This window comes from Capra hircus, chromosome 7, assembly GCF_001704415.2.
Source record: "Capra hircus breed San Clemente chromosome 7, ASM170441v1, whole genome shotgun sequence".
NCBI lineage: Eukaryota > Metazoa > Chordata > Mammalia > Artiodactyla > Bovidae > Capra > Capra hircus.
The window spans coordinates 94,528,719-94,548,326 of NC_030814.1; the positions used below are offsets into that span (position 1 = coordinate 94,528,719).

At 51.4% G+C, this 19,608-nt stretch overlaps 1 protein-coding gene across 2 annotated transcripts in view; it reads left to right on the forward strand.

Moving 5' to 3' along the window:
- The window catches only part of LOC102179374 (complement C3), a 29,772-nt gene extending 14,136 nt beyond the window's left edge, over positions 1 to 15,636 (forward strand). Inside the window, exons 24-41 of one of the 2 annotated variants that reach the window (XR_001918349.1) lie at positions 78 to 281; positions 2,277 to 2,352; positions 2,587 to 2,755; positions 5,142 to 5,237; positions 5,387 to 5,540; positions 6,520 to 6,701; positions 6,901 to 7,059; positions 8,262 to 8,321; positions 9,457 to 9,547; positions 11,607 to 11,652; positions 12,699 to 12,786; positions 13,072 to 13,158; positions 13,378 to 13,455; positions 14,118 to 14,207; positions 14,481 to 14,567; positions 14,656 to 14,745; positions 14,856 to 14,991; positions 15,411 to 15,636. Coding sequence is in view for 1 of the 2 variants with exons in the window: in XM_005682347.3 (XP_005682404.2) it covers positions 78 to 281; positions 2,277 to 2,352; positions 2,587 to 2,755; positions 5,142 to 5,237; positions 5,387 to 5,540; positions 6,520 to 6,701; positions 6,901 to 7,059; positions 8,262 to 8,321; positions 9,457 to 9,547; positions 11,607 to 11,652; positions 12,699 to 12,786; positions 13,072 to 13,158; positions 13,378 to 13,483; positions 14,118 to 14,207; positions 14,481 to 14,567; positions 14,656 to 14,745; positions 14,856 to 14,991; positions 15,411 to 15,543 (2,054 nt within the window). In the remaining variant the exon portion in view is untranslated. Of the gene's footprint in view, positions 1 to 77; positions 282 to 2,276; positions 2,353 to 2,586; positions 2,756 to 5,141; positions 5,238 to 5,386; positions 5,541 to 6,519; positions 6,702 to 6,900; positions 7,060 to 8,261; positions 8,322 to 9,456; positions 9,548 to 11,606; positions 11,653 to 12,698; positions 12,787 to 13,071; positions 13,159 to 13,377; positions 13,484 to 14,117; positions 14,208 to 14,480; positions 14,568 to 14,655; positions 14,746 to 14,855; positions 14,992 to 15,410 lie in introns of both variants that reach the window. The other variant, XM_005682347.3, reaches the window with a different exon arrangement.

Sequence of the window (19,608 nt, forward strand, 5' to 3'; positions counted from 1 at the left end):
TGCTGGCTCCTCAAGAGCCCACCTGGGCACAGAGTGATGGGGGAGACCTGGTGGCTTAGACTCTGCCCACCTGACAGGTGACATCCTTGGCGAGACCATCCTGGGGACCCTGACACCCAGTGAAACATGGCGGCTGCTGAGAATCCCGTCTGGCTGCCCCGAGCAGACGCTGAGCTCCCTGACACCCGTGGTCATCCTGACACGTTACCTGGATACCACGGGCCAGTGGAACAAGGTTGGGGTGGAGCTCAGGGAGAAGGTGATGAAGAACCTTGCCAGAGGTGAGAGCGGGTCACCTCCTGGGACCTTGATGAGGATGTCTGAATCTCTCAGGCAGAGTGTTGAGGCACCCTTGGGGCTGAAGGAGGCCCCCCCCCAGCCTCTCCCAGACAATAGCACCCGAATTCTGACTCCCAGGGGGCTTCCCTGGTGAACGAGTCGTTAAGACTCCACACTTGCCCTGCAGGGGATGGGTTGGCTCCTTGATTGCAAGTGTGCGTCTGGTGTGCAAGCTCAGTCGTTCAGTCGTGTCCGACTCTTTGCAACCCTATGGACTATCGTCTGCCAGGCTCCTCTGTCCACGGGATTCTCCAGACGAGAATACCGGAGTGGGTTGCCACGGCCTCCTCCAGGGGGTCTTCCCAACCCGGGGTTCAAAACTGCATCTCTTGCGTCTCCTGCCCTGGCAGGCAGATTCTTTACCACTGAGCCACCTGGGAAGCCCTGGATCCCTGGATAGGGAACTAAGATTCTGCATGCCCTGTGGCACAGCCAAAAAAAAACAATTCTCAAACTCTGACTTCTCTCCCAGTTGACAGCCTAAGACCAAGTTCCCCAGGTGATCTCCAACTATGACTGACCCCTAGGTTATTCCTTCACCCTGACCCCTCTCCCAGGCTACACGTCTCATAACAGACACCCTGGTTTACCCTAAAGCAGCAACTTCCCAGGTTATGTTATGTTTAGACACTGTCCCAGGCTTTAGCCAGTCAGTTCCATGCCCTGGGCTACATTCCCAGGGAACCCCCAGGTAGAAAACTCCAGAATAATCCCAGGTGGTGTCTTCCTGGTTACACCTGAATGACAACACTCTCCCAGGTTACATCCAAACCCCCCAGGTAACAACCAGAGATACACACCCTGCTTACACCCAGACGGAGACCCTCAAGCATGTCAGGATGGCCAAGTGGTCTAAGGTACCGGATTCAAGGTTCTACTTTCCCAGACAGAAACCCTCAAGTTAGTTTGGACACTCACCCCTCCTCTCCCTGGTTACACTCAGACAGCAACCCTCCATCCGCATGCTCTGGATGGTGCTCCATCTGGCTAACACCCAGACACTATCATCCCGTGTTAAGCCCTAACAGTAAACCTGAACTTCCCTGCAGGCCCAGTGGCTAAGACTCTACGCTCCCGATGCAGGGGCCTGGGTTCCATCCCCGGTCAGGGAACTAGATTCTTCATGCCACGATGAAAGATCCTGCTTGCCTACAATGAAGACTGAAGATCCCACGTGCTGAGGCTAAGACCCAGTGCAGCCAAGTAAATAATTTAAAAAAAAAAAACCTCCAGATAACCTTCAGATAATACCCAAGTAGCAATGCTCAGAATCCGACAGAGAGGTGCCCCCTTCAGACTGCACCCAGGAGTAACCCCTTCTGACTACTACTGATACCTTTAGATTATAGCCGAGAAACAGCCCCCAAGAAAACACCTAGGTCATGGCCCCTCAGGGTTTCCTGGTGGCTCAGTGGTAAAGAATCTGCCTGCAACGCAGGATATGCTGGTTCATCCCTGGGTTGGGAAGATCCCCTGGGGAAGGGAATGGCAACCCACTCCAGTATTTTTGCCTGGAGAATCCCATGGACGAGGAGCCTGGCAGGCTGCAGTCCATGGGGTCCCAGAAGAGTCAGACATGACCCCTCAGAATATGCCCTTTCCTGAGTTTTACCTTCCACGACCCTTGGTAGCAGTAATTCCCCATCACACCCTTCCCCGGAGGACCCAACAGCACTTTCCAGTTTATTCCCATATACAACTGTCCCCTGGATCCCACGGTCACACTTGGCCATGACCATCGTTTACACCTGGCCCCTGCAGGCCCCTCCATTCTGCACCTGGACAAGTCACCACCTCCAGGTTCCATCAATATGCAAAGCACCCCTAAGTCTCACCCACACCCTGCTCCCCAGATTCTGCCTGGTAACTGACCCCTCCCTTGACCACACCCAAACACCAACTCTCCCTGTAAATTTCCCATCCACCTATTTCCCCAGGGTACAGCCAGATGTTGACCCACCGGAGTGAAGATGGCAGCTACCACACCAGCAAGGGAAACCCAGGAAGCACCTGGTAAAGATGAGGACACTGGTGGGAGGGGCCAGTCTGGGGCTCAGGGACCCCAGGAGCACCCCCACTGTGGGATCTTGGGGCAGGCAGGCTGAGGGGGCAGGCAGACTGTGGGGCCAGTGGTGTTCCAAGTTGCTATGGTGTCTGGCATAGACCTCTCCACAGAGTAGAAGCCCCTGTCCTAGAATGCCTTGGTTAATGTTGCCAGCCATCACCCACCCATCTCCCTCCCAACAGGCTCACGAGCTACGTATTCAGGGTCTATGCCTTGGCCTACCGTACCATGACGATCAGGGCGCTCAGTCTTGATTCCGTCTGCAACATCGCCAACTGGATCATCACCCACAGACAGCAGACACGTGGGAACTTTATGGAGGAGAGCCCTGTGGTCATGTGGTCTATGCAGGTACCCACCATCTGCCTGGCTGAGCCATTCAAATAAAACCCCAGGGCTCTGCATGTGGGGAGGGGAAATCAGCCCCCTGGCATGTTCACAGGTAGAATGAGAACAGGAAAGGGCTGAGGCCCAGCACCCAGCATCACATCCCCCTGCTCTGGACCATCCTGGACTCTATTACAATGTGGGGGTAAATCCAGGACCCAACCCTACTTCAACGAGTTGCCAGTCCCGGCCCACCTTTCTCTGGGTCTGAGTCCTCCCTGTTCCCCCAGTCAATACACCCATCCCTACCAAGTACTCCTCCACACCAGCCTCCAGAAACAACTTTTAAAGTGGGAGGTGTGAGATTCTGGAAGGCTTCATGAGGGGATGATGGGCTTCCCAGGTGGCTCAGTGATAGAGAATTCACCTGCCAATGCAGCGGACATAAGAAGTGTGGATTTGATCCCTGGTTTGGGAAGATCCCCTGGAGGAGGAAATGGCAACCCACTCCAGTATTCTTGCCTGGAGAATCCCGTGGACAGAAGAGCCTGATGGGCTACAGCGTATGGGGTTGCAAAGAGTCGGACATGGCTGAGTGACCAAGTGCACGCACTCTGATATTTATACAGACCTGGGGAGGAGAGGGAACGAGTCCCAGTGGATAACTAAGGCCAGAGTGTTCCTTGCAGGGGAAGCAGCATGTGCAAAGGTCCTGAGGCTGGAATGTGTCCAACATGTTTGAGAAGCAGTGAGGAGGCCAGTGTGCCTGGAACAGAGTGAGCAAGGGGAGAGGGGGAGAAGGTGAGAGGAGGGAGGTGGTGGAACAGATTGCGCAGGGCCTTCTGGGCCAAAGGGAGGACTTGAGCTTTTCCCCTGAGTCAAGGTGGGAGCCACTGAAGATTCTGAGCAGAGGATGGATGCAAACTGATCCAAGAGTTCACAGGCTTCCCTGGCCACTCCAGGAAGAAGGAGCTGTGGGCTATGTATTAGCTTCCTAAGGCGGCCAGAACAAAGCAGCCCAACTAGGTGACTTAAAGCAACAGAAACATATTTACTTTGTCACAGTTTTGGAGACTTAAAGTCCAAGATTAAAGTTTTGGCAGGGCCATGCTCCTTTGGAAGGCTCTGGAGGGTGGGAATGGGGAGGGGAGAATCTTGCTTTGTCTCTTCAAGCTTAGATGTTCCTGGCAGTCCTTGGCATCCTTTGGTTTGTAGCCACATCACTCCAATCTCTGCATCCAACATCACATGCCTTTCTTCCTTCTGTGTGTGCTTTCTTATATGCACACCAGTTATTGGATATTGGACCCACCCTAACCCAGTAGAACCTGTACTAGTTGCTGAGTCATGTCTGACTCTTTGTGACCCCATGGACCACCAGGCTCCTCTGCCATGAAATTCTCCAGGCAAGAATTCTGGAGTGGGTTGCCACTTCCTCCTCCAGGGGATCTTCCCAACCCAGAAATTGAACCCAAGTCTCTCTCATTGCAGGCAGATTCTTTACCATCTGAGCCACCAAGGAAGCAGTGGAACCTGTTCTTTTCTAAATTTTTTTTAAGTTTTAGATTTTATTTATTTATTTGTGGCTGCACTGGGTCTCCACTGCTGCACATGGACTTTCTCTAGTTGTGGCGAGTGGGGGCTACTCTCTAGTTGCAATGAGTAGACTTCTCATTGCCGTGGCTTCTCCTGTTGCAAAGCACAGGCCCTAGAGCTCTCAGGCTTCCATAATTGCAGCACATGGGTCTGGTAGTTGTGGTTCCTGAACTCTAGAGCACAAGCTCAGTAATTGTGGCACAGGGGCTTAGTTGCTCCACAGCATGTGGGATCTTTCCAGACCAGGGATCGAACACTTGTCTCCTGCATTAGCAAGCAGATTCCTCACCACTGAGTTACCAGGGAAGTCCCAGTATAACCTGTTCTTCACTTAGCGAGTTACATCTACAAAGACCCTATTTCCTAATAAGATCACATTCCAAGGTTCTGGGTGGACAAGAATTGGGGGAGGCAGGGGTGGACATTATTCAACCCAGCACAGGGATTGAGGGTGGAACCCCGGAGACTAGAGAAGAGTTTGAACCTTAAGTGGGTCATTTACTATCAATGGAGACACGTCTCCAACCCTAAGGTTCATTGCCAAGAAAATGGAGCTGCTGCAGGAATGTTTTGAGCTAGCTGAGAGAGTTTAGCACAGCATCCTCCATGGCTGCCAGCTTTTGTTAGTAAGACAGACCCTGCACAGGCAAGTCTCAAGATAGCTCCTCCTCCTCTCCCTGTCTCCACGTCCTGCTTTCAACATCATCCAGCCTAGAGCTGAGCACCCAGGAGCTGTTCAAGGTCAGAGAGGAGAGACTGGGGAAGGTGCCTCCAAGATGGTAAAGGGATCATGGGTCTGGTTCTGCATTTGCAGGGTGGCTACCAAGGCTCTGAGGCAGACATTTCACTCACAGCTCTTGTCCTGATCGCCCTGAATGAGGGGAAGGAGTTGTGCAGCCAGAAGATACCGGTAGGACTCAAAGAGGAGGGCAGGGTCTGCAAGGTGCTGTAACCCCCGCACACAGGATGCTCCCTTGCCATCATGTCCTTCTCAGTCTTCTAACTCCCAGACCCCTTCCCCCCATCACCTCCCTCTAGCCTCCTCTCTTGACTTTCTAGAGTTTGGCTGATAGCATGAAGCGTGCCGGTGACTTCCTGGAGAAAAAGCTCCCCCACATTCGGACAGCTTTTGCCATGGCCATAACCTCCTATGCTCTGGCCCTCATCAGGAGCCCCCGAGCCAATGACCACCTGGACAGCTTTGCCAGCAAGGGTGGGTGTGGGCCACTTTTTAACCAATTATGTGTTCACCATAGCCGCGGAAGCAGAATGAGGGAGATTGCATGATCTCAAATCCAGCAAGGTGTGATTCATCATTTATTGTGCCAACCCTTGAGCTCAAGCCCTGAGAAACCAAAGTGAACAAGACTGATGTGGCCCCTCCCCTCAAAACTACCACTGTCTTTAGGGGAGGCTGGCAGAAGACAAACAGGTCAATAGAGAATTACAAATTGAGACTGGTGCTGAGATAGTAACATACAAGGTGGGTGGGAGCGATGATGATGAGGGGAGGGAAGTATAGACTGGACAGCTGGGAAGGGCCTCTGTGGAAAGGCGACCCTCTCAGCTTAAATGAAAGACGAGAAGGCTCACCTTCATGAAAAGGTTATTCCAAGCAGAGGGGCTGGCTCATACAATTGCCCTGAAGTGAAGCGCTTGGTATGTTTGAGGCTAGAAAGGTCATTAGACACAGGTGATTGAGAGGGGTCTGCTTCCCATGGTCTTGCCCTATCCCATCCCTGAGGGTCTTTATCTCATCCTCTCCAGCCCCCAAGTCAAGAGGAGTGGAGTTAGAGAAACTCACTTGTGGTGGGTCTGGGAAGGATGTGGAGGAGCTCCTTTGAACCTCAGTTTCCTCAACTCTAAATAGTGTCCCTGTCCCCTAGAGTGGTTCTGAAAAGTTCAGGGTCCATATGTCTCCTCAGCAAAGGTTTTCACATAAAGTAGGTGCTCAATAAAGTAGCTATGAGAGAGGATGAGATGGTGGGATGACATCACTGATTCAATGGACATGAACTTGGGCAAACTCCAGGAGATGGTGGGGGACAGGAAAGCCTGGCGTGCTGCAGTCTATGGGGTCGCAAACCGCCAGACATGACTTGGCAGCTGAACCACAACAATGACACAAGGAGAGGACAGGTTTGGGGAGGTGGTTCCAGATCTACATGACCAGGGGGACGCCTATCTTCTAGACAAAACCCATTGGCCAGTGGGTTTGGATGACCTGGACCTAGATGACTCCCTGTACACCATTGAGGCCACGGCCTATGCACTGATGCAGAAATTGGAGCTGGGTCGGCGCAATGAAACGCATGCCATCGCCAACTGGCTATTGAAGAAACGCCAGCTGGGAGGAGGCTTCCGGTCCACCCAGGTGACCAAACGGAAACTAGGGGTGGAGGGGTCGAGGGTGGAGGGTTGGGTTGCTAGCCGAAGTGCTGACACGACTGGCCCTTCGGGGCAGAGCTGTCCATGGTGCTGGTACCCGTGGAGGGTGGGGAGTGGGTCCCAATGTGCTGTCCCTGGTGCTGATCCAACACACACCCATGCACCCACCCTGTCCCAACGCCCAGACCACAGTCGTGGCCATCGAAGCCCTCACCCGCTTTCGCGAGGCTGTCCCCTTCGATGGTGTCCAGGATCTCCACATCCAGATCAAAAGTTTCAAGAAAGCCTTGCATGTGGAATGGGACATTGATGAAAACAATGCCTACCAGCTACGGTCTGCAAAGGTATGGAGCTCAGGGGCAGACAGGAAGTCCACATGGAAGTGGCACTGGAGATGAGGCCAAGAGTCATGTCCCTGACAGTCTCCCTCACCAATAGTATCTAGCCACCATGGGCTATACTGTCAAGGTATTGGTTCATCTATTCTTCCTGAGCACCTACTGTGTGCCAAACATTCTCCTGGGGTACATTATGAAGCATCTGTGGTCCCTGCTCTCAAGGAACTGACAGTCTAGAAAGAAACTAAGACAATAAATTTAATTCTATATTCTGTTTTAAGCTTTCTGAACACAGGGAAAGGAAATGAGTATATAAAGGAAAAAATAACCTGGGTATGGTGGAAAAGGTAATCTCCATGACCTTACCTCATGGAGGAGGTGATACTTACCTTCAATCCCTCAGTTATCTTTCCTGGGCACTTACTGTGTGCCCCGCCCTGTTCTAGGTTCTGGGAATACGGCCATAAATGAGACAGGAAAAAAAAATCCTTGTCCCTGTAGAATTTTATATTTTGGTGAGAACAGACAATAAAGAGATGTGAATAAGTAAGATGTGTAATGTGTTAAGTGATGACAAGTGCTATGGGAAAGAATGAAACAGGGAGAGAGGTAGGAACATCAAGCAGTTGTCATTTTAAGTAGGTTGGGCAGGGAAGGTCTCACCAAGAAGGTTACATTTGAGCAACGATCTTAAGGAAAGGGAGGTGTGATCCTTCTGGAGATCTAGGCAGAAGAAACAGCAAGTGCAAAGGCCCTGAGGCCAGAGTGTTGTAAGAATACCAGTGGGATTTAAGCAGGGGTGGTGTGATCGGATGTGAATGCGTAAGATTTTGCTCAAGCAGATGAGGGAAGACTGTATGAAGGGAACAAGAATAGGTGCAGAGAAGCCAAAGAAAGGAGTCTTGGGGGGGGCTTCACACATTTGGAACTTCAGAGACACTGCAAAGTTAACAGTGCAGACAGATCTACATCAGGACTGAGCCAGCAGCTGTAGTTGGTCTGTGACAGTGTAGACACCACAAATGCTCAGTCAAGAAGGAAAAGTCAAGCCATCTTCATGGAGAGGGACAGGAGAGTCACTAGACCCCCAGTTAGGGAACTAACTGAGTTCCCAGTGCCCATGGACGCTTCCCTCTTCATCCTCACTGCGTGTGGGCCACGTTTTGCTGCTTCCTCTGCCCTCAGATCCTCCTCCCCCTTCATTTCAGTTCTCTGCTGAGGAAGAGCTAGAGATCAGAGCCAGCGGCACTGGAAGAGGCACCATCTCGGTAGGTCTTGCATTCCTTAGCGAGAGCCCAGGGCTCTCCTGTTGATGCGAAGAGAGGCAAATAGAGACTCCAAAACAAGGCTGATATCACCAATAAGCTTAGCTATTATTTAGAGCACAAATATGGGAATCAAGCTAAGGACACCTCAAAAAAAAAAAACCTAAAAATATGGGCTCCATTTGACAGGTGGAGAAATGAGGTTTTCACTTGCAGTAAGAGCTGGGGTAAAAGCCAGAGATACTTGGGGTTTTGGTTTGTTTTGTTTTGTTTAGGCCACACCATGCAGCATGTATGATCTTAGTTCCCCCACCAGGGATGGAACCCACAGCCCTGCAGTGGAAGCACAGAGTCCTAACCACTGGACCCCCAGGGCGGTCTCAAGGCCAAAGATTTTTGGGTATTGAGTCCTTCCTATGTTGAGTCCCTGAAAAGATGTTTCTTTCCTTGCCCCGCCAAAGGAAGATTCTCCCTCCAGGGTGCCTCCCAAGGCCCAGAGAACAACTCCATCCTTCCCCCAATATCTGGGGGCTCCATTACATCATCTGGCCCTATGCCCTGTGATCCCAGGAGGACAGCCCTCTTGGTCACTGAATTCAAGGTAGCCTGCTATCATGTGTCAGGTGATTGAGTCACAGTTGAATCCCTGCCTTTGCTGTGTGACCTCAGGCAAGTCACACTCTGCCTTCCAGCTTCAGTCCATTTTAAAATAAATAAAACAAAAAAATTCAGTTCCTCAGTGGAACTGGCCACATTTCAAGTGCTCGGTTAGCCACACGTGCAGACTTCCCTGGAAATCCAGTGGTTAAGACTCTGCACTTCCACTACAAAGGGCATGGGTTCAATCCCTGGTCAGGGACTAAGATTCTGTATAGCACAACGAAAAATAGCCACATGCGTCCAGTGGCTGCCACATGGAAAGCACAGATAGAGGCCACTTTGCCATCAGTGCGGGAAGTTCTACTGCACAGAGGGGGCGTAGACTCCATAGGCTGTTCTGGCCACTGAGCCCACTGGATTGAGGAGGAAAGACCTCACTGTGAATTCCCTATGGAGCAGAGAGCTGGGCAGGCAAGAATTGAAGCAAGGAGGAAAGGAGTAGGTGTGAATGAGCTCTGGCCTCTCCCCTGCCCAACAGATCCTGACCGTGTACCACAGGTCCCCAGAGTTCCTGGAGGACACATGCAAGCAGTACCACCTGAATGTGACTCTAAACGAGGCCCAGGAAGGTGAGCCTGGACCCAGAGATGCTCTTCTTCTCTTTTTGAATATAATTGTGCTCATTGATTTATCTTTGGCTGTGCTGGGTCTTCACTGCTGTGCCATGGGCTTGCTCTATTTGCAGCAAGCAGGTTGCCGTGCCCGGACTTCTCATTGCAGGGGCTTCTCTTGTTGCAGAGCGCAGGCTCTAGAGCTCAGACTTCAGCAGCTGAAGCTCATGGGTTTAGTTGCTCTGCAACATGTGGAATCTTCCCAGACCAGCGATCGAACTCGCGTCCCCTGCATTGGCAGGCAAATTTTTATCCACTGTCATCACCAGGGAAGTCCCTGTCTCTTCTTGTTTCTTATTTTATTTTAGCTGCCATTCAGTAATCACATCTATTGCTTTATTCAGCCGTTCAGCAAAGAATCTGTGAGCATTTACCACGTGCTTCACTCTGTTTCTTGGCCCTGAGAACACAGGCATGAACAAGAAAAACAGCCCTTCTTCTCTGGGAAATCACACTCTAGCAGAGGGACACAAACAGTATGACAAAAACAGTACGGCATACTTTCACTGTTGTCCATTTATAACCTAAGTGAATCCGCATTGTAAAATGTAATGCGTAGCAGAGCAGCAGGTGATGACTAAGTATCACATAAAATAAAGTGGGAAGAAGTGCTACAGACTAGAAGGAGGTCCAGGGGAAGCTCTCCCCAGCCTGCTGTCAACTGAGATACGGAAGAAGTGAGAGAGTGGGCCGTGGAGGATCTGAGGGAAGAGCACTCCAGGCAGGCAAAACAGCCGGTGCAAAGGCCCTGAGGCAAGAATGAGGTCACCTGGCTTGAGTAAACAGCAGGGAGGCCAGTGCGGCTACAGAGGAGCAAAGGTGAAGGTTGTTCAGTTGTATCCAGCTCTTTGTGACTCCGTGGACTGAAGCCTGCCAGGCTCCTCTGTCCATGGGGTTCTCCAGGCAAGAATACTGGAGTGGGTAGCCATTCCCTTCTCCAGGGGATCTTCCTGACCTAGGGATCAACCCCAGCTCTCTTGCATTACCGGCAGATTCTTAACTGTCTGCACCACCAGAGAAGCCCCCAGAGAAGGAAGGGGTAGTTTTAGGAGGAAGAGTCGGAGAGATGATGAGGCAGGGACGTGCGGACCATGGTGAGGACTTTGGGTTTGGCTTGGAGGGAAGTAGGAGCCAGAGAGGGTTCTGAGCAGAGGAGGGACATGGTCTAGAACAAGCTTGCACAGGCTCCTTCTGGGGGGAACAGACTATAGAGGGCACAGGCGGGAGCTGGGACAACAAGGAGGCGGCAACTGCACTGTTCCTGCAGGAGATGATGGACTGGACCAGGGAAGGGATGTTGGAGATGATCAGAAGTGGACTTGCCTGGTGGTCCAGTGGTTAAGACTCTGCACTTTCAATGCAGGGGGTGTGGGTTCAATCCCTGGTCAGGAAACTAAGATCCCACATGTCATATGGTGTGGCCAAAAAATAAAATTTTTAGAAGAGGAAGAAATGGATTCTAGAATTTCCAGTCCTGAGTACCAAGAAGGAAGAGCCAAGGCACTGCCACTGGGAGCTCACTGTCAGAGTAGTGGGGGAAAACAAGCCTCACCAGTCCCAAGACTTTTGGGGACTAAAAGTGACCAAGAGGGGACTTCCCTGGTGGTCCAGTGGTTAAGACTCCATGCCCAAATGCACAGAGCACTTGTTCAATCCCTGGTCAGGGGACTAAGATCCCACACACTGTGCAGTCAACAAATAAATAAATGAAAATAAAAGTGACCAGGACTTTGGTTGGGGTCATATTTCTCAATAGTAGTAGTAATATGATAGTAATAACTGGCCATTAGAAAGCCCTGATCCAGCACTATATTAAATGTTTCACTTGTATTTACTCACTTAAAAGTAACCAGCTTGGTTGGGAATATCATGATCTCCTTTTCCAGATTAAGAAACCAAAGCACAGAGAGGTTAAACAACTTGCTCAAAGTCACACAGCAGAGCCAGGATTTGAGCCCAGGAAGCCAGCTCCAGAGACTGTGTTACCAGCCTCTAAATTCCCACTTTCTTTCTGCAGAGAATAAAAAGGGGGAAGCAACATTTCAGCTCCGGATGGAGACAAGGTCAGGGCACAGGATCTTCGCCTAGGCAGGAGGAAGGATGCACCTCCTGGAGTCCAGAGTCCTTAGCAGCTCTCCCTGCGTACTGAGTGGAGGCTGGGAACCAGCCAAACCCGCCTCTCCATGCCTGCTCCATCATCGCTACCTCTCATCCTGCCCTCCCCTGCTTGTCTACCATCCCACTGCCCCAATCCTGTCCTTCATCCTGCCATGTCCCAGAATGGCAGGCTCCTGAATGGTGGACAGGCACCATGACCCAGATGCCCAGAGCCTGCTCCAAGCGTGGTGGCTTTCCCCTGGCTTCATCTTCTCCAGACATTCCAGCTCCCATTCTGGTCTGGCTCTGTCTCCCAAATACCCCTGCCCAGGTCTAGATAACAAAACATGTACTGAGTGCCTCCTGGGTGTCAGGCTGTGTTCTAGGAGCTACGGAGACAGTTGTGAGCAAGACAGCTCCTCCCTGCCTGCTGAAGCCCACAGGCTCTCAGGAGAGACAAACAATAACTGAATAGTCACCCAGAATCAATGCAAAATGACCACTGTGATTAAATGTGGTGAAGGAGAGGTCCACAGAGCTGCGGGATGGCAAAATAGAGAATTATCAGTTGTGAGGGCTGAGGAAGGCTTCTGGGCGGGGGTGAGGGGCATGGTTGGTGAAGGGATGCATCAGGTGAGATTGCAAAGATGAAAGGATTTTTCAGGGCAAAGAGGGAGGAAGGAGAATTCTAGGCTGAGAGAACAGCATGTGCCAAGGTCCAGTGGCAGGAGAGAGACCAACACTTCAGAGCAGTCAATTGGAGGCTGGAGTGGGAGGAAGTGAACTGGAAGGATAAGACCAGGAGTTTTGCAAAACAAGGAGGGTAAACCAGGAGGCGATGTATCAGATTTCTTTCTGTTTGCTAAAGCTGTATGCTGTTTGGGGGCAGAAGAGTGACAGGGAGTCACAGGAGGGGGTTACTGCCTTTGTCCAGGTGAGAGGTGACAGCAGTGGGAGTGTGGGGGAGGGGCAAGAGGACAGTGGGAAGAGACTCGCCCTGTGAAATCCCCAGGTTCCGGGGTCGTCGAGATGCCACAATGACCATCATGGAGGTCTCCCTGCTCACTGGCTTCTACCCCAACCAGGATGACCTCAAACAGGTAAAGAGCAGGGCGGGGATGTCCTGGAAACCTCCCACACCCCCCGAGTGGGTGCAGAGCGCCTGTCTGTGGGTCAAGGCCCCCAGGTTAATGCCCCCACGGTCCGTGCCCCAAGGTCAGTGGCCATGGTCAACTTTAGCTTAACCTCTGCCCTGATTGTGCCTCAGTTTCCCCAACACTGGAGCTGATTGGACAAAGGTTGGGAGCTCTAAGAGTGGAGCTCTTAGGGCTGGGTGCCTCTGTGGATCTCTGCTGCCAAGTGGCAGGTCTCATTTTCTGCCCCAGCTCACGAACGAGGTGGAGAGGTACGCCTTCCAATACGAGACCAAGATGAACTCCAGCGACAGCACCGTTGTCCTCTACCTGGAGAAGGTAAGGCAAGCCAGATGTCCTCTGCCAGGGCTGTGCGGGCCGCAGGGTCGGCCAAGAAACGACGCTCAGCACCCTGGTCAGTGATGCTGGTGAGTCACGCCCTGAGCTCGACCCTTCTGTATCCAAGACCACGTGGTCAGTGGTCATGACCAAGGCCCGTGGTCGGTATCCCCATGCTCAGTGGCCCTGCGCGCCTCAGACTGTACGCCCCTCCTCCAGCTCTCCCACAAAGAAGACACGGTGCTCGGCTTCCGGGTCCACAGGATGCTGAAGGCTGAGTTCCTGCAGGCTGCCCAGGTCACAGTCTACGACTACTACGAGCCTTGTGAGCAAGGCCTGGGAACGGAGGGGATCCTCAGAGCGTACAAGGCCTGAGAGGGATGGGGTCAGAAAACAAAACGGAGGGGTGAGGCGCGCGGAGCCAAAAAAGAGAAATGGGGCGTGGCAGAGAGGGTCTTCTTTGGCTCCGTGGGAGGGGTGGCCAGAGGGAAGGGACTTAAGGGGCGTGGTGCTGAGGGGCGTGTCCTTCCCTGGTGGTTAAAGTGGCGGGGAGGTGGGGCGGTAGGTTGCCTGGAAGGGGGCGTGGCCTGCTGGGTCAGGGTGGGCGAAAAGCGGGCAGGGTCTTCAAAGAGGAGGGCCTTGTTAAGGGAGTGGCCGCCAGTGGTAAAGAACCCTCCTGCCACTTCAGGAGACGTTAAGAGGCGCGGGTTCGATCCCTGGGTCGGGAAGATTCCCAACCCACTCCAGTATTCTCACCTGGAGAGTCCCATGGACAGAGGAGACTGGTGGGCTACAGCCCAAGGGGTCGCAAAACGTCGGACAGGGCTGAAGCGTGAAGAATGTTAAAATGATGGGCAGGGCCAGTGGGGCGGGGCCTTCTGGGGGCGGGGCCAGATCGGCACCCAGCCGTCCAGGAGCAGAGGCCCAAGCCAACCCTACTTACTTACCCCCTCCCGCAGCCCGAAGGTGCACTTCCTTCTACAACCTGCCCACAGAGCACGCTTCCCTGCGGAAAATCTGCGACAAAGACGTGTGCAGATGCGCGGAGGGTGAGGCCATGGAGACAGAGGGCTGGCGTTGCCAGGCTAGGGAGTCAAGAGCTTTTTATCACCTCTTGGGTGCCTTCTGGGCTGAGTTTAGACCGCAAGAGGGAGAGAGAGAGAGACAAAAAGAGACAGAGGAGGAGAGAGTACGCTACAGACCAGAAAGGCCAGACCCGTTCCGCCCCCGGGGTTGACCCTGGGGCCGGATGGAGGTCAGAGTGGAGGAAGGCCCCACTCCCAGCGCAGCCAGAGCACCCTCCCCCTCCCCCAACCTTGCAGAGCAGTGCCCATCCCCAAAGAAGGACAGTAACCACCTGAGTCAGGAGGAGCTCCAGACAGCAGCCTGTGAGGCTGGAGTGGACTTTGGTGAGTGTGGGGCTTGGCAGGGGGGTAGGGGGGGCAGACACCTGCAGACTGGACACCAACACGACACACCCCTGGCCCCCTTCCCCAGTGTACAAGACCAGTCTGGAGTCTGTGGAGACCTCTGACTCCAACCCCTACATCTACTACAACATGAAGCTCCAAGCCATCATCAAGAGTGGTATGTCCAGGGAGGCAGAGGAGATGGTGTGGGGGCCTACACCCGGGGTCCTAACATGGGGCAGGCCAGGCCCATGCAAGCGAACACACGCTGGCTCTCATCTCCTCCAGGCACGGACTCTGCCAGACCCCTCACCGTAAAGAAATTCGTCACTCACACCACCTGCCGAGGCTCCCTGGGGCTGCAGGAACGTGAGACATACCTCATAATGGGCCAGATTTCAGACCTGTGGAGAGTCAAATCTGAGTGCGTGGCTGGGGGGCTCCTGCTACCCTGGGGACTCAGGCCTGGGCCCCTTTCCCTACCCCACGCCAGTCCTTTGTGTCAAAATTTCTACTGCACCTGTCAACAGGAGTCTCGAGTTTCAGGGCTACCCTGGATGAAGGCGTAGGCTGTGTACTCCACAGCTCCTGGCACCACTGTTCATTAGAGGATGGTGGTTTTCCAACAGAGGGCAGGAAAGGGTCAGAGAAAAGAGAAACATTTCTAATCTCCAGTAGTATGGGCTGGGGTGGGTCGGGGGACAGCGAGACAGCCCTGTGGAGGATATTATAGGTTGTGGTTCTGGGACTCCATCAAGCAGGTCAGAGGGGCAAATCAGAAAGGTCTCCACACTTCCAAAGCAGCAGGCTCTCCTTACTGTCCTTGCCTCCTCTCGCCCACAGATACATTCATGTCCTGGGCAAGGAGACGTTTCTCATGCACTGGCCAGCGAATGGGACGGTGGGCAAGAAGGAATTGCTGGACCAACTGGCAGGGTTTTCAGACTATATGCACACCCACGGCTGCGAGTCCTGAGACCCTAAGGGTTTCTGCTGCTCACAGGAGAGTGTCTCCAAGCGCGACTGAACCCCTGGGCTTAACCTCAAATAAAAAGCATTGAATATTGTACCCAAACTCCAGACATGTGTTCCTGACCCGGAGAATTAAGCAGGGACCCTGCAGAACCCGCTCTGACATGAACCTGCCTCCTCTTTCTCACTCCTGCTCCATTCCAGTCACACTGGCCTTCTTTGTGACTTTGCAACACCCAAGCTGATTCCCACCACAGGGCCTTTGCACAGGGCCCTGTCCCCTCTGTCAGGTGCACCCTTCCTCCAGATTTCCTTATGGGTTGAACACTTACCTTATTTGCAGTCTGGGGGAGGAAGTTGTTTGCTTTGGTTGTTTCATTTAATTAGTTAATTTATGGCTGTGCTGGGTCTTCATTGCTTCATGCAGGCTGTCTCTAGCTGCAGACAGCAGGGGCTACTCATTGCTGTGGCTTCTGTTGTTGCAGAGCACGGGCTCGTGGGCTTCAATATTTGCGGTGCATGGGTTTAGTTGCTCCATGGCACCTGGGATCTTCCTGGACCTGGGGTTGAACCTGTGTCCCCTGCATTGACAGGCAGATTCTTAACCACTGGACCACCAGGAACATCTCTAGACTCTGTTTTAATGTCACGTCCTCAAAGATATGTGTTTTAATAACATATCTAAAATAGTCCCCCTCCCTTGAGACTTACTTCCCTGGTGGTCCAGTGGTTAAGAATCTGTCTCCCAATTCAGGAGATGTAAGTTCAATCCCTGGTCAGGGAACTAAGAACCCACACGAGAGAGAGTGAGAGTGTTAGTCGCTAAGCCATGTCTGACTCTTTGTGACCCCATGGACTGTAGCTTGTCAGGCTCTGTTGTCCGTGAAATTCTCCAGGCAAGGATACCGGAGTGGGTTGCCATTTCCTCCTCCAGGGGATCTTCCTGACCCAGGGATTGAACTTAGGTCTCCTGCATTGCAGGCAGCTTTCTTACCATCTTGGCCGCCAGTGATCCCACATGCTGCAGAGCAACTAAGCCCACAAGCCACAAGAGACCCCTTGTGCCGTAACTAAGACCCCCATGCAGCCAAAAATAAATAAACAAATATATTTTAATAAACAAGTAAAATAGGCCTCCTCCCATCACTCTCAATAACACTTAAAATACATAGTATGTGACATTGATTGATTTGATTGTTAGCTAATCAGGTATTTCTCCTGCCCCACAGTATCAGCTCCTTGACACCACATGTCTGTCTGGTTCATCATGGAATTCCCAGCTCCAGTAGCAGGAGCTGGTATACAGAAGATGCTCAGGAAATGACTGTTGAATGAATGAGTGAATTTAGCATACACTCTGCACTTGGTCTTGATGGAAGCTTTGACCAGGAATCCTAGGAAACTGGAGAATTGAGAAACATGTCTGTCTGGTTCATCATGGAATTCCCAGCTCCAGTAGCAGGGGCTGGTATACAGAAGATGCTCAGGAAATGACTGTTGAATGAATGAGTGAATTTAGCATACACTCTGCACTTGGTCTTGATGGAAGCTTTGACCAGAAATCCTAGGAAACTGGAGAACTGGACAGGGTAGGATGACTGAGTTTCATCCGTGTGGCCTGGAATGGGAGTAGGGGACTGGCAAGCCAAGGCAGTAGCCCATGGGGGTCAAGGGACCCCCGCCTCAAGGAGTTCTGGAGGCATTGCAAGTCATCCAGGATGGCTTGAACTCAGAGTGTCAAGGAGGGGCTGCAAGTGAGGGAGAAAAAGAAAGATGGAGTTTTGAACACCAGGCTAAAGGGCTTGGTCGTTATGAAGGGCAGTGGGGAGCCACGGAAGGTGTTTGAGCAGGAAGAGGAATTGACCAGCTCTGAGGTGGAATGGCCCAGTTGACTGACGGGCAGAAACTGAGTTGATGGCAAGCAAGCGGAAGAGGAGGCTGGGGTTGTGGGCCCACTGGATGGCATGGCAGCAGCTACCTGAATGCTGTCTAGCTGCACCCCCTCTCCATAGCTGTGTGTGACCTTAACAGTTATTCACCTCTTTGTGCCTTGGTTTCCTCATCTCTAACCTGATTCCCATCAGAGAGTTACTGTGAGTGTCCAGCGTTCTAAGTATTCAATAAACCTTCATCGGCCTTATTATCAGTGAGCCAGATAAGAGGCCTTGGGGAGGGAGTAAAACGGCTGGAATTCACACAGTCAAAGAAAATCAGATCACAGCAACCCCTGCCCAACCCCGCCTACCCAGGTGAGACTTCCCTGGTGGTCCAGTGGCTAAGACTTCACGCTCCCAATTCAGAAGACCCAGGTTTGATCCCTGGTCAGGGAATTAGATACTGAATGCTGCAACTAAAAACTAGCACAGCCAAATAAATACTTTTTTTTTAATTTAATGGGACTTATCCTGGGACCAGGGCAATGAGGAGTTACCCCACCGCTTCTTGTATTCTTCTCCTTCCTCCTCTTGTTATTTTTAATCATACATGAGGACCTTCTAGCAAAAAAGATTCCCCAAAAGGCAGACATAAAGGGAAAAAATGTGAGGGCCCCTGTTCCCTCCCCAAAGGAACCAGCAGTTTGCTTGCATACCCTGACTTCTATTTCCTGCTGTTTGTGGACACTCTGATGACCACAGGCAAAACTATAACTTAAGGTTTTATTTTCCTATGTATATAAAGACCTCCTCTTTCTAAATCAAACATTTCTTAATGTTTAACTGTTTTTTCTTGTTAAGAACAAACACAATTCTTGCAATTAGAAAAAAAAAAGGCAGAGTCTTTGTTTTTTTCAAGGGGGCTTTCCACAGATTTGAAATTTCAAACTGTGACATAGAAAGAGACGAACTCATCTGGCCACCCGAGCTCCCAGAGTTGAGTTACCTCACGCACTTTCCTGAAACTCTTCCTGTGAGATTTCCGGAATGTGGGATCAATGATTAACTGTGAATGCTTCTGCTGCCAGGAGCAGACACAAGGCTACCAGGCCCAGGGCTGGAGCACAGAACTGTTTTCCCACAGTGGACACCTTTAGGAAAAACGATAGAAACCAAGGTGCTTGCATGCTCGGTTGCTCGGTTCTGTCCGACTCTGCAACCCCATGGACTGTAGCCTGCCAGGCTCCTCTGTCCATGGGATTCTCCAGGCAAGAATACTGGAGTGGGGTGCCATTTCCTCCTCCAGGAGATCTTCCTGAACCAGGGACAAACCTGTGCCTCCTGCATGGGCAGGTGCATTCTTTACTGCTGAACCACCCGGGAAGCCCGTAAGCCAAGGTAGTATGATCATAGAAATAGCTACATGGTCCTTGAAGGATTACTATGCTTTGTATCCTCTAAATCAACACAATCCCATAAGAACATAATGAAAGTCACATGTAATTTTTTGTAAAATTTAAAAATTTTTTTGGCTGCACTGTGTCTTCACTGCCGTTGACAGGCTTTCTCTAGGTGTGGCAAGAGGGGGGCTACTCTTTGTTGCATTGCACAGGCTTCTCATTGAGGTGGCTTCTCATCACAGAGTACGGGCTCTAGGCTGCAGGCTTCAGTAGTTGTGGCACACAGGCTTAGTTGCCCCTCTGCATGTGGGCTCTTCCCTGAGCAGGAATCGAATCTGTGTCCCCTGCATTGGCAGGTGGATTCTTAACCACTGGATCACCAGAGGAGCCCCCATACTTATAATTTTAAATATTCTAGTCATTGCATTAAAAAGACAAAACAAAACTAGTGAAATTAATTATAACAATTTTATTTAGCCCAATATATCTAAAATATTATCATTTCAAAATGTAATCAGTACAAAAAGTTTAAAATGTGTTATTTCACATAAATCTTCAAAATCCAACGTGCAGTTGGACACTGATAACACGTCTGAATAAGGAGCTACATATTTCAAGGGCTTAAATGCTACATGTGACCAGTGGCTATCCTATCAGACAGCCCAGTTCTTAATGGTTTATCTATATTAACTCACAGAGTCTTTACAAGAACTCTATTCCCATTTCATAGATGTGGAAATTTAGGCTCCGAAATTTAACAGAAGAAACTGCTCAGAGAGCTAGCAATAGACTCAA